General features: G+C 36.8%; 1 protein-coding gene across 8 annotated transcripts in view; it reads right to left on the bottom strand.

The window, feature by feature from the left end:
- klc1b (kinesin light chain 1b) overlaps nucleotides 1-14,904 on the bottom strand; it is a 49,069-nt gene that overhangs the window by 11,561 nt on the left and 22,604 nt on the right. For 2 of the 8 annotated variants that reach the window (XM_057847982.1, XM_057847983.1), the window contains exon 14: nucleotides 4,086-6,352. The exons of the other annotated variants lie outside the window; for them this stretch is intronic. In XM_057847982.1, the coding sequence (XP_057703965.1) occupies nucleotides 6,347-6,352 (6 nt within the window). In that variant the 3' untranslated portion in view covers nucleotides 4,086-6,346. Of the gene's footprint in view, nucleotides 1-4,085; nucleotides 6,353-14,904 lie in introns of those variants that run through there. 8 annotated transcript variants of the gene reach the window in all.

The following is a 14,904-nucleotide window of genomic DNA, read 5'->3' as shown; positions in this document are numbered from 1 at the left end:
CATGTTGGACAACAATAGTGTTGATAATTCATTAGCTCTATGGCGTTACTGTGTGGTTTGAGGCCCAAGAAGTGAACAGTGTTAAGAATTATAGTTATTTGTTTCAGAAAATGATATGAATGTCCTTGTTTTACTATATACAACAAGTGCTATCGGGATCATCTGTCATCCGTTTATATTTAGAAATAATAGTTTTCCCAGTGTTTGGCTTGAAACTTTTTTTTTTTTTTTTTTTTTTTTTTTTTAAAGTATTTCACTTGTTTTAGAAAATATACTTTCACAGGCAGAGATCCATAAAATGTTGGATGATTGATAGGTATTGCATTTTCCTATGTGTAACAGAAAAAAATGTTAATTACATAGTATTTTTTCAAAAACATTTTTTGATATTTTATAGTGATGGACCGTTTCGGGCCCTGGCATATTGAGCGTCAAAGTATCATGAGTTTAAGTGTATCATCCCAATATGTATGATTAAAATAGGACCTTGTGTGTTCTCCTTCACCGAACACCTTAGACAATGGGTATCCAAGTCCGGTCCTCGAGAGCCCCTATCCAGCTTGTTTTCCATGTCTCCCTCCTCCAATACACCTGACTCAAATAATCAGGATCGTTATCAGGCTCCTGCAGAGCTAATCATTTCATTCAGGTGTGTTAAAGGAGGGAGACATGGAAAACAAGCTGGATGGGGGCTCTCGAGAACCGGAGTTGTAAACCCCTGCCTTAGACATAGTCACTAAACTCAGGTTAAGAACCACTTACCGTATTTTTTGGACTATAAGTCGTACCTTTTTCCCCATAGTTTGGCCATGGAGTGCGATTTATATTTTGGAGTGACTTAATTGTGAAATTATTAACACATTAACATATTATTATATCATTTCACATGTCATTCTCACTGAACGAAAAGAGGGTGCTAAAGGCCTGTGTTTCAACATTGGTGGTAACTTATAAAAACAAAAACTTAAAAGGGTGAACAAAAAAGCACCGAAAAGAAAATCATATTCTGCAGATCACAAGCTGCAAGTAGTGAAATATGCAGCTGAAAACAGTAATCGAGCAGCAGAAAGAAAGTTTGTCGTTTGTGAGAAACTTGTAAGGGTCTGGCAAAATTCAGCATTTCTTGGCGTTGGATTTTATCGAATAAATTTCCCCCCAAAATGGGACTTGTATGTTTTTGCCGCTTCAATGCGCATTTTTTGGGCTTGTGCGACTTCTACTCAGGTGCGACTTATAATCTAAAAAATACGGTAATTAAAATCCAAGAAACAGCACTTAACTAATTTGCTCCCAAAAAAGTATGAATACGTTCTATATTTAATTGTTTCAGTGTCCCAATTACGTATTTATACGTCTCTTATGTTTTTTGTTTTTCCCAAAAAATACATTTCTGGGTTCTGATTCAATTTAGCTCCAAAGCACAAAGCTGAAAATTTATTTTAAAGCAATAAAACTGGCCACTAGAGGGCAGTAGCGCGTTTGGTAAGACCCGCAACCCGATTCAACTGCAACGAACGGCCAGGCCACACGGCTGGGGCACCGGCGGAAGACGACCTAATGGATGCCAGGCGGCGGACGACTGATCGGAACAACCGGTAGGACGCCCGGGATGCCAGGCGCTGGACGACCGAGCAGAACGACCGGGACCACTAGTGCAGCAGACGATGCCTTTGAGTCCGTGCTGCTCGTGAGCAGAGCCCGCGGAGACTCAAAAAAAAATCATCTTTATGAGACAGGCGGCGATGAGGGGAAAGTTTAACCGGCAGTCGCGGCCGGAACAGTGTCATCATTCAGTTAGTTATGTGTAAATAAATTGTTACTTTGCTATCAAAAGCTCTATTTGTATGTATGTATTTCTAATATTCCTTCACAAAAAGCTCAGTTTCTCCGTTTTTTCATCAGAAATTGGAAAATTGCTCAAACTAACCTATTTTCTAATGCTGATTTCTAAAGAATGGAAAAAGATATGAACTAACATTTTCTGCTGAAAGAAGACAGTCTAATCTTTCTTTTGGTGGGTTCCATGTTTATATAGCAATAGAACAGAATTTTCTGTGGTCCTTGCAAAATCAGTCAAAATCCAGTAAAACAGCCGGGAGCGAAGGGCCTTGCTCCGGTGAAAATGGCTGGGAGTGAATGAGTTAATTATGAATTGAAAATATCTTACACCAGTCAGGGCACTTGGACAATTTAGAATTGATGTTTTTCTTGTTTTTTTCTATCTTATCATCAAACATATCATGTATTTTGAAAAAAAAAAAATCATGAAAATGAGCGTCAAGTGTTTTCAGGCACAATTTCTTTCAATGTAAAAATGCCAATGGAGAAGAGCAAGTTCACAAATGAAAAAGAACTTTATTTGAGATACCAACAAGAGTTGATGCAATCATCTTCACAATGCAAATGGGTAATTATGACGCAGAACTACTACTAATGCTACAAGACCTAATGTAATGTTCTTTCACTTGGAGGAAATGAAGTCACACTATAGATATATGTAGACAGTTCAATAAATAAGCATTCCACTAACACAACATTATTGATATTTTAATTCTGTGACGCACATGGTCAATTATATAGCTGAGAATAGAAGTAGAGGTATAGATGCACTCATCGAAAGGAATGAAGGCAAGTAGAAGTCTGAAGCCAGAATGTGAATGCACCACAAGCACAGCCAACGACGACACTCTCAAGGTGTTTAAAGTCATTATACATTCACTTAGGAAAACGTGAACTAACTGTTCTGCATGTCGAGGTGTTGAAAACAAAATGTTTCACGTAGTGTGACCGCTGTGACTGTGCGCCCAAATTATACTCGTCAATTGCGACTTCTACTTAAATAAAAACATTAAGAAAAGGCAATAGTGCTTTTCTGAGAGCGTGACATCTAATTATCATCCTAAATTGGTCTGCTGTCAAGAAATGCAGCATCCCACCATTTTTGCTCAATTTACAAATGCAACCTAGCAGTGCAGAGATCAAGAACTCTAAAGACAAGAATAGCAACGGATGCATGAGTTACCGTGGCAACAGCTTGATGTGATCTGATTATTTGCCATCTGTTTAAATACTGCTTTCTTAATATTCGGCCAGAAATGTGCATCAAAATGTAAACAAATCATACAAAATGACATAAGCGCTTTTTTTCTAAACCTACACAACAGAACAAAAAAATGCGCAGTTCTTCTGGTTGACTCAAATATTTGGATACAAAGGTGAAATGATGTAGTACCATAATAGTTTAGACATTTGATCTCGACATGTAGTTCATAACAATGAACATAAAAATATCTGTCTGCATATAAAAAAAATATCTTGTGGCTAAATAGAACTTCAAAAATCAAAATCAAAGTAGGAGATATGTGATGTAAAGTTAATGGTTATAGATTAAAGGCTGGATTCACACTGCAGGGAATTTGGATTTGACTTGACTCTCAAGTGTCGCAAATGCATCGTTGCAGTATAAATAAAGGAAAATGATGTAAATAACGTGTATAATAAATGAAATTTGAAGATTTTTTTCTGTTTCAAGTGCAGCCAAGGGTTTAGGTTTGGTCTCAACCGTGGCATGGACAATATAACAGCATAACATGCATGTACACTTTTTGCTGGGGCCGTGACATTAATAAGACCAAACTGATTGGGGGAACGGGGGTCTGGGCTACATTTCTCACGAAAATGAACCTAATTAATTGAATGGCTAAAAGATCAATGCAAAATAAATCTGTATTGACTTGTACTTTCATGTGTATTGGTTCAGGTGATACACCATTTTATTCAAACCTTTGTTTTCAAAAACTATTAAAGAAAATTTTGAAAACTTCCAGAATAAATTGCAATATTTTACCATAAATTATATTAACGTACACAATGAATACATACTTGTTAATCTCCTAACTATCCAGGTATGCAAAAACTAAACATTCTCAACATTATCTAAATAAATAAATATAACTGAAAAAAACCTCTTCCGCTATAAAAAAATAAATAAAAATGGAACCTTTCTTCAGGTAAAACACTACTGCTTTTGTCCAAAAGCACATCAAACGCAACACACACACACCAATTTTTTTTTAACCTCGATGATTAATGTATTATTATCTGAAAAAATGTCTGCATAGGTTGCAAATAAACATATTTTTAAATAAATAATGTAGAAAAAAAAAAAAAAAAAAAGATTAAAAAATAAAATAAATAATCCGCTAAGAAGAGGCGGAGCTTACTTACATTGAAAAATTCATATTTTTTGGATGTGTTCAATGGATTCATTCAGATTTAACAACATTTGCAAAAAGTGTTGTTTTCATCGACGATGACGATCATGAAAATATTTCGTCAACAAAGAAACATGTCTTGGGAGACTAAAACATAACGAGCTGTCATCTGATGACACGAGGATGAGGTGATTCGCCATAGTTTCAGTCATAAATGTACTATGTGTGATATTTTCTTATTGTATGCAATTAGCTGTGTTTGGTTGTGTCACTCATTTGACGTGCTGCGCCTCTCACCCGCCCCGCCCCACACGCACGTTGACTCACCGGTGAGTAAGCCTGTGCCCATTCCACCCTCATTTTGTGAAGCATATGTTAGGTGCCGCTTGGTAAGTTTTACGTTCTTATCTTGGCTAGATATGCCACGTTGCTTTAGCCTTTAAAGTGAGTGATCAGAACACATGAAACTAATTTGTAGCGTAAGCATTAGCATTTAGCGCAGTGACTCGGTGTCTTCAAAAACTCTTGGAAAATATTTTACATACAGTTCGTGGCGTCTAGGTGAGTTTAATTAATTGCAAATAATGTGCTGTTCTTCTGCTGAGTGTGTATTATCATGAAAATGGTTACGTCCTTGTAGACCCTACAGTTATGTGCTCGTCTGTCTTGTTCATTCGAAATTCTTGGAAACCTTTTATTTATTTATTTATTTAAGGACAAAAACTTTTGAAGTTTAAATACGAAAACATTTTGAGAATTGTCAACTAAAACTCGAAATTTGAAAATTGTCGACTAAAACTAGATGAAATTTGTCTGACTTTTCATTGACTGAAACTAGACAAAGACGAAAACATTTTGAAATGACTAAAATATGCCTATTTTTATCCAAAAGACTAACACAAAAATTAAAATGGCTGCCAAAAACAAAACTGATTGGAAAGAGATGCAGATGAGACATGTTTAAAAAAACAAAAACAAAAAAAATACCCTTATATGTATATGTATATTTAATCAATTGTTTTTCAAGCACTACAATTGTAATAGTTATGCTATAAATGATATATATATATGAAAGAAAACAATGATTTGTACATGTATACATGCTTATGTTAACATTTTTAAACAAAATACTGTATCTTTTTTTTAAATTGAAAAATATCCGTGATGGACTGAGGGCGCGAAGTTTGAAGCGCGATATAGCAAGGGATCACTGTACATTTTAAATAAATGTCATCAGCCAATTAAACGTGCATTTGAGGGGAAAAAATGGACTGGCAGAGTGAATAGAGGTAAATGTACTTCACTTACTAATGGTAGGGTCAATTCCACCCTCATAACATATGGGAAAATTGAAATATATATCGTGCAAATAAGGTTGCTCAAAAGTTGGTGGGGACAATTTGAGCATCCTGAAAAGTTGGTAGTGTCATGTCCCTACTGTCCCAATGCAAACCTACGCCCTTGGTTTAAGCACCAATTGACGATACCCTGTCAATACAAGCTATAAGTCATCACACTTTGCTGCATGATTACAGATATATTAAACATTAAAGATAATAGTTGCTGTCGGCGTCAAGTAACACGCATTTTAAGCAATTACCCAACTCAACTTTTAATATTTAAATTTATAATTGTTTTCTTGCATGTTCTCATTGACCGGTGTTGACATTTGTGGTGTATTCTACATGCAATTTTGATTCCAGCGCATCCCCTCAGTGGACACATAGGTGCATCAGAAATGTGTCACTTGAAATTGACGCCAACCTGCAGTGTAAATACAGCCTACTGTACAATTCGTATGTGTAACATACATACAGTGAAAGCAAGTTGAGGGAAAATGAAGAAAGGGAGGCAGACAAGTGCACGCACGCACGCACTGTTATGCTCAATGAGTGAAAGTTTCCAACATGGGGTTAGTGGAAGGATAGGATAGTGGCAGAGAGAGACGGAAAACCAGTAGGAGCGGAGATGAGAAGACCAAACGTCCCGGCAGCTCTCGGTCGGACAGTGGACTGATGTGACAGCTGAGGGAGGGGAAGAGGGGCTTTCTCTGCTGGGGAGGAGCGACAACACATATCCTTTAGCTATTGGTTGTGGGAGGGAGAGAGGGATGGAGGAATAATCTTGATGGCTTAGGCCTGATAAGAGAGAAAGAGAGAGAGACAAAAAAATGGCACAGGTTGTAAGATAACCAGCTAAGGATTGGTCTTTTTTCCCTCACATCACTCCTATTTTTGAACCCTAGAACACATGACTCTCCAAAAATTCAGTTATTTGATCAAAACTACAACTTGGGAGGTCATCTGCAGACCTCCATACCTTCCTCAAGAGTCGGTGGAATTTACCAAAAATGTTAACTGTCCGCAATACTACTTAGACTGAATTACCAAAATCTTTTTTTGTGATGCCTCGTAAATATATATACTGTACAGGGTAGGGATGTCCCGATCCAGGTTTTTGCACTTCCGATCCGATCCAGATATTGTTTTGCACTTCCAATCCGATAGGGTTAGGGTCCGATAACGGCCTACCTGAGCATGTGTTAAAGTCTAAAGTTATTTAGCCTCCTTACTTAGTTGTCAGACTCATGTTGAAAAGGGTTTTAGTACTCTTGATAACAACTAGCCAACTGAATTAGGTGAGTTTGAATAACACACAACGGTTGGTAACAAGAAACGGACCTGTTTATTCAGTGACAAACACAAAACATTATAAATAACAAACAGAAATGGCATAGTCAGTCAGTAAAATGTGCAAATAATATTGTAAACTGTCTTAAAAAAGCAAAACACATAAACAACCTCAGTGGAAAATCCCACAAACCCCCCAAGCTATTAGATGTTTTTAATGTTCCGTGCATTGGTTGCAATAATTGTATAAAAAGCCCCTCAGGTTTAAATATACAACTATTTCAGTATCAAGTTAACATTTTAAAACAGTAAATAAAATACTCAAGTCCCCATTCTGTATAAGCAGCTTTAAACTACATTCATTTAATTTTGCGACTCAGTTGTTCAAGTTGTTAAAATTGCTCCCGTTATTCCATAATTTCCCTTCTGTCTACTTTCGACATGTTAAAGTTTTAAAACTGTTTCGAAGATAGATTCAAGTCAAGATTTTGCCGATTTAGGAGTATTTTAGATAAAAAGTTAATTAGGTTCGCTTGGAAGGCTCCCAACAGCCTACTAGGGAAGTCTCCTGCTTTAAGATGGCGGCTGTTTACTAACGCATGTAGTTTTCCATACTTCAATGTTGGTAACGCCGTCGAGTCTGTCATCTTGCATCTAGTTCTATATACATATGATATCTATTATCTACAGTAAAACTATGTTGACGTAGTTTGTAGCGGCTGTCAGCAGCAGTTAGGTATTATTGTGTTTTTTATCCAGCGGCATGAGTTGAGCTAAAGCCGTGAGTCGAGCATTGGCATTACCCGGGTCTATGACAAGCATGAGGTTTACTCTCGGGACACAATGCGGTCCGTTTTTCATTGCGTCCCGAAGACCGCGCTATGTATTAGTTCCGCTTTACTTGACATATTTCAATAATCGGAATTTGGATGTTTGTGAATCGTTCTCGAATCTTCCACGGCGGAATCGCTCAAGGATGTAATGACGGCTGGGCATGTTGTACCAGGGTTCTAAGTGTTGGATAGTGTGTCTTTACTCATGAGAGATAATGGCTCGTCATCCAGAATGAATTCTTCAGCAATGACTCTTGTTATTCCCTGGGCTTTGGGACTGTCGAGTGCCAGTTTGTCACGCATAGCAAAAGTTTCTGCCAGTGTTTGTTGCGTAGGACCTTTCTTTTTGTCTTCGGTTTTCTTAACATACTCCTCATATTGTTTGTGGTGGTATTTCGCTAATTGCTTGATTAGGTTGGTTGTATTAAAACTAGGAGTGTCAAAATTATCGCGTTAACGAGCGGTAATTAATTTTTTAAATTAATCCCGTTAAAATATTTGACGCAATTAACGCACAAATGCCCCGCTCAAACAGAAAGGACAGCAAAAAGGACTGCAAAGTGAAAGGTGCACTTGTTGTGTTTTTCGGAGTTTTGCCGCCCTCTGCTGGCGCTTGGGTGCGACTGATTTTATAGGCTTCAGCACCCATCAGCATTGTGTAAGTAATTATTGACATCAACAATGGCGGGCTACTAGTTTATTTTCTTGATTGAAAATTTTACAAATTTTTATTAAAACGAAAACATGAAGAGGGGTTTTAATATGAAATTTCTATAACTTGTACTAGTTATTATCTTTTATTTTCAATAAATTTTTATAAATATTTATATATTTTATTTATTTATATATTTATATATTTTATTTATTATTTTTATTTATCTTTTAAGAACTACAAGTCTTTCTATCCATGGATCGCTTTAACAGAATGTTAATAATGGTAATGCCATCTTGTTGATTTATTGTTATAATAAAGAAATACAGTACTTATGTACCGTATGTTGAATGTATATATCCATCTCGGTCTTATGTTTCCATTCCAACAATAATTTACAGAAAAATATGGCATATTTTATAGATGGTTTGAATTGCGATTAATTACGATTAATTAATTTTTGAGCTGTAATTAACTCGATTAAAATTTTTAATCGTTTGACACCCCTAATTAAAACTTCTCACAGCTTTACCACCACGCTTGACTTTATTGTGCCATATGTTGCACTCTGCCTCTTCGTCTTTGTCGTCCTTTAAGGTGAAATGATCCCACACAGCTGACATTTTTACCGATAAAGTCTCTCGATAATTTGGGAGACGGTAATGTAGTGAGTTGAAGGTGTACTGTAAAATGCGGACCGGATTTTAGGGAAACTGAAGCAAAAACTGGAATGGATTATGTAAATCGGTGCGCTGGATAACCCGGACCGGACTTTCAAAAAAACAGGATCGGAAGTCTGGATCGGAATTTTTCCGTGTCGGCCGATCCGATACCGATTCGCATTTTTTTGCCCATATCGGCGTCCGATCCGATCCAAATATCGGATCGGGACATCTCTAGTACAGGGTGTTCCAAAATGTTTGACCCCATTTCATAGGCCAATAATTTTGACAATTTACATTGGAATGACTGCAAATTTTCACAGCTTGTGTAAAAACGTTTAAAGTTTATGTGTGTAACGTTTGGCATTTCGGTTCAGGTTAAGAAACTCTGTTCACTTCAAAAGAAAAGGCATTGTGCGTGTTAAGAGTATGCCTGAACTCAGTCACCAAAGACAGTCCAGAGTGCCTTCTTCACAAATTTTGCAAAGAAGGCACCGCACCAAAACAAACAGAATTACAGTTGCACTGGAAACTGTTACCGAAGACATGCTACAGCGAGTAGGGCACGAGCTCGAATACCAACTCGACGTGTGCAGAGTCACAGGCGGCGCTCATATTGAACATTTATGAAAATCTGTCATAGAACCAACAAATATTTGTACTTTTCTTTATTCTTACTATTCTTTATTCTTTCTAAATTTAACCAATAAAACTTATGGCCTTCAACATACAGTATAGTGTATTTAGTTTCATTAAGATCCATCAAGTAGTTTCCGAGATATGGGTATTTAGAATGGGGTCAACCATTTTGGAACACCCTGTAGTTTCAGGTGGGTCGTGCTAAAGATGAAATAACATCCTTAAATTGACTTAGTGCTCGTTTTGGATCGGTGTGACAGTTTCTCAAATCTTACAGTGGAACGACTTCAAAGTGGATGCTCATTTAGTTTAAGTCAAATACAAATTTAAACCATTTTGTGAGACTTAAGGTAAATGAATAGCCAAGAGGATTGAGTCCATATTTCTATATTTTTTGTGACACTCAAAAAGGACAGACAAGGGAAAATCTGCCTAACAAGGAAATGGAAATTAATCTTCTTGTGACATTAGCCAGACATCTGAATCTAATGTTTACTATTAAATGACCAAATCAACTGATAATAATGGTTAAAAAAATAGAGAAATTGAAAGAAAAGCCTTTTGTTTATTTCTAATCATTGTTGTTTTCATCAACAATGAGGATAAAAATATTATGCCGATGACCAATTTTTTCATGACAATGACAAGCTAAAAACGTGGCTTGAGAGACTATAAAATAATGAGACGAATGCTAGTTTTCTTCTGACGAGACAAAAACGCTAGATAGTTTCTGTCATATGACTTAGGGTGACCATATATTGATTTCCAAAAAAAGAGGACACTCGGCCTGGCCTCGAGATACTTAAATAATACTCGAAATTCACTCAAAGATTCCATATCACTTGAAGTATAAATATTATAATTAAAAAATATTTCAAGTAGGCCTCCTTGGTATTGACAGAAAATCCAAGTTTTATAACAAAATAGTAGCTATATAATCAAATACGCAAATTAAAATAACATAAAAAACTGGAATGAAATAATGATTTAAAAAAAAAAAAAAAAAAGCCTCTTTGGTCTTGGCGAATAGCTGTCCTTTTAATTCATTCCTACTATACAAATAATCTGAAAAAATGTTCTAAATAATACCTCTTCTGTAGAAAATATAGCTTTAATAAAAAACTTTTCTCTTTTCAGTGAAATAATGTAAATCAAACTGTAGCCTCACAGTAATACTAATTTAACAAACAAAAAAATCTCACTTTTGTCTTGATTTTTCCTCAACCGTTTTATTCTTCTCCCTGCTTTTCTTCTTTATCTTCCTTATCTGTCAATGCATATTTTGCCGTAGAGCTGATCTTTCCCAGCAGTTTTCGGTTGCTAGGTCATATGATAGGTCACCCTATCATATGTCTGTCATATATTCACAATGCGTGACATGTTCTTATTGTACGTGGAGTACATCATCTTGCATCGAAGCAGTTTTTTGGTCGCGTCACTCATGTGAAATGTACTGCGCCTTTCCCTCCCTCTCCTCACTGGAGTTAAGGATGTGTTTCAAGCGAGGTTGCGCTGTTTTGCTTGTTTGGAAACAAAATTGATTTCTTTTAGATTTAATACAGAATATGAAATGTTGCTTTAGTCTTTAAAGCTCTGTGCTGAGTGATCATCACACACTAAATGTAACTCATCGCGTTAGAATGGTATTCACGTTAGCATTAGCATCAACATAAGCGTGGTAAGCATCCTCTTAAGCACTCTGACAATATATGTATTTTTTTTACATATAGTTTGTGTCTTCTAAGTGGGTTTAATTAAAAAAGAATGTCCTGCTATTCCTGCTGAGTGTGTATTGTCACGAAGTTGGGATTGTCCTTGTGGACGCTACAACATGTGCTTGTCTATGTTCACTTGAAATTCTTGGAAACCTTTATTTTTGGACTAAAACATTTTTACAGATGACAACATTTTGAGTAACTGTTGCCTAAAATTAGACGAAATGTGTATGAGATTACGTCGACTAAAACTAAACGAAGACAAACACATTTTGAAATGGCTAAAATCTAACTATTTCCGTCCAAACGACTAAGACAAAAATTATAAGGCCAGTCCAAAAACAATACTGATTATAATGCAGGTATGTTTAGTCTTCGTGACAAGATTCACCTACAAGATCTACACAACATGTTTGTGTCTCTTGCTCAGCAAAGACCCTCAACGTTAATGGGGACCATATAGTTTTCAGGTTTTACCTTATCTAGTTGTCACAGCAACTGCTTAACAAGCTATAGAATGATGGACGCATGCGCTGCTTTGAAGTTACGACTTCCAAGCGTCTCTGGCAAGATCAAACCTTAACATCTGTCAATCATCGTTAACTTTAATAAGCAACTCCAGTGCACTGCTAGACCAAGAGAAGCAGCAGGAGGGCGAGGGAGACTACGTGATCGGATCGGGACAGCTCATCTGTATTATTTATTAATTTTTTTAATTGGGGAAAAAAAAATCCGCGCTGGACTGAGGGCATTTAGTTTGAAGCGCGACGTAGCGAGGGATCACTATATTCGACTTTAGAGGTTCCACTGTATTCCAAACAAATGTTTGCGTTGTTTTTTTGCAAAGCTCAATGAAACATGTGGACGTCTTGAGAAAGAGTTAACATAAGCAAATGTAATCATGTACTGTAAATGTGCATTTAAACACGCACACTATGAAACCAAACTATGACTTTGCATGCCCCAGTTGTTAAATGCGGCAAGTGGGTGTTTGCAGTCATTGTGACTCAGCAGTTTTTTTTGTTTTTTTTTATTCCTCTGGGGTAACAGTCTCAAGTTGGCACAGTGCAGCCTCCAAGTGAGTGCGAGCTGCAGAGATGGACCATTAGCCTGCATCAGCACTGAAATGGACACACTCAAAATTGAGTGTGTATTGACGAGATAAGATTTTGAGACAACTTACTCTAAGCTTAAACAGGATCAAATTCACTGATGCAAATTCTCTGCCCTAATCCTTGACTTTCCCTGTGCACTAAAACACTATTATATCAAAACACTTCACTACATTCCAACCCAACTGAGTTTATCTAACGAAGATGTAGAGGAGAATACAATCCACTGAATGTAGAAAGGAATTTTGATTGACAGGCTGATTGGTTGTCATGACAACAGTGACAAGGTTAGTGAGATAAGAACAAAAAGCCAAGGATGAGAACGGCGTCATGCAAACAGAAGTTGCAGATGAAAGCAAATACACAAGCCAGATCATGCATTTTGTGAAAACACACACATTCATACACATTAATAAACAATCAATAAAAAATTTGGCCAAAGACCTCCTTTGTACTTTGAGGCCTCAGCACAAACTAACACTGACAAGTTCAGTATTAACTTTATAGAGTAGCCAAAAACCTAAGTCAAATGAGAGTAGTGTTACATCTAAATAATATTGCTATATACTACTACGTAAAAATGTATTTGTTAAGAAGAAAACTCAAGCAATGAGTGACATTGTGAGTAACTGCTTACAATGTCTGATTTAACAATGGTATATTTGTTTCTCAGCACAACTTCATCTATATGAACTGTTATTATTATACTGCACTCTAACCTATTCTATGACCATATTAGGCCAAAATGATGACACAAAAATCAGAATTCAGACCAGAACAACACTATGAAACATCTGTCCAAAGAGAATGAGTGCCCTCTAGTGGGAAAAAACATTGTCACCTCTGATTGGTATAATGGAGTCATGTGGTTATTGTTGCGACGTCTCATTGGTGAAACAGACAGCCACTGTCAACATCTTTGACAAAAATAAAGTCAATATGTGGAAAAAGAGGAAAAATATAAGGACTCTAGTGTAGCCTAATGTAAAGGCGTAGTGTTTGTTCTTCATCAATCTACTCAACTAAAAGTAAAAAGTTGTGTGTGGTAAAACTACTCAAAGAAGTACATTTTTCTCAAAAAAATTACTGACGTAAATGTAACGGAGTAAATGTAACGCGTTATTACCCACCTCTGGTAGACATGTATTGCTAAGTGTACTTTGAGAAAGGTTGCTAGGCAATAGTTTACGAAATAGATATGCTTGTCCGGATATTATTTGTATACTATACGTACACCTGCAGCTTTGTACATGAAACAATGAATGTCTGTAATTTTACATTGCTGTCAAATCTTGCTATGTGACAAAGTGTCAAGTACGCTCCACCCTAAAAAAAAAAAAGGAAGATGAAGGGTTTGTTGTGTCATGGGTTTGACAATTCTCGTACCCAGCAATCCGCTGCGTGTCATCACATCGATTATGAAGCACTGTTGTATAGCATTTGTACTGAAAGATGTGTAGCAAAAGAGTTGCACTCACACTCAAGTGTTACCACAAAGGCCCACCTTCCCTTCATGTAAAAGTGACTCACTCAGAGAAACAAACATCAGGTTAATATGGCACCCATGTGAGAGCACACGGTCCATTAGTGCGCATGGTTTAGTCCACTGACTGGCATGGTTGCATGCATGTTTAAACTGGCTGGAGCGGTGAAGGGTGAGGCTGCACAGTTTGTGAGAGGCACAGGCTCAGCGAAGGCATGTCTACTGGCATGGTCATGTAAAATTCACCACGGGGTTTCTTCTAACTAGGACACAAATGTAGAGCTGTGTTTCTCTTAAGTGCACAAATTGTCTTAAATGAGGAATGATACATGATGCAGAGCAATAAGACTGGAACATTAACCTATTTCTAAAACATTAAAACAGTAAGAAATATGTAATCTGCATATCTTGTGCACATTTATTGCATACTGGGAGTAAGTAATTGATATTTCATGGTTGATATAAAGAACATCGTAATGAGAGCGTAAATTAGGTCAGTCTGTGAATCCCTGAGTAAATCAACAATTGTAATATGCCTAAGCATGAGCCTGTGCCATTTCCCCCCCATTTTTTTTTCTTCCCGCGCAGAAGCAATGCCAACATAACCACAACTTATTAAAATGAGACAACGGCAAGCAACATGAAACAAAAATGTAGTCCAAAGCATATGGAGACGCTGTCAAATATATGAGATGTCGCCATGCCAAGACACTCAATCAGCTTTATCTTTCAACAAAAATATTTTAATAGTAAACCCTCATAGGAAAAACAAGGTAACAGACAGGGAGCTCGTGAATAGGTACAATGTTCCCAGATAGGATACTTGGATTTTACATGATCGTCACTAATTGTTGAATATTTCTGTTTATGTTTAACAAATTTCACAGTGAGGCAAGTGCTCAGTGTTATACAGCTGATTTTTTTTCTGTACCAGTCAACACTCCCATGAGACCATCTTGTTCTT

This window comes from Corythoichthys intestinalis, chromosome 10 (genome assembly GCF_030265065.1).
Source record: "Corythoichthys intestinalis isolate RoL2023-P3 chromosome 10, ASM3026506v1, whole genome shotgun sequence".
Taxonomy (NCBI): domain Eukaryota; kingdom Metazoa; phylum Chordata; class Actinopteri; order Syngnathiformes; family Syngnathidae; genus Corythoichthys; species Corythoichthys intestinalis.
Note: the sequence above shows the minus strand (reverse complement) of the source record. Positions and strands in the feature narration are given on the sequence as shown.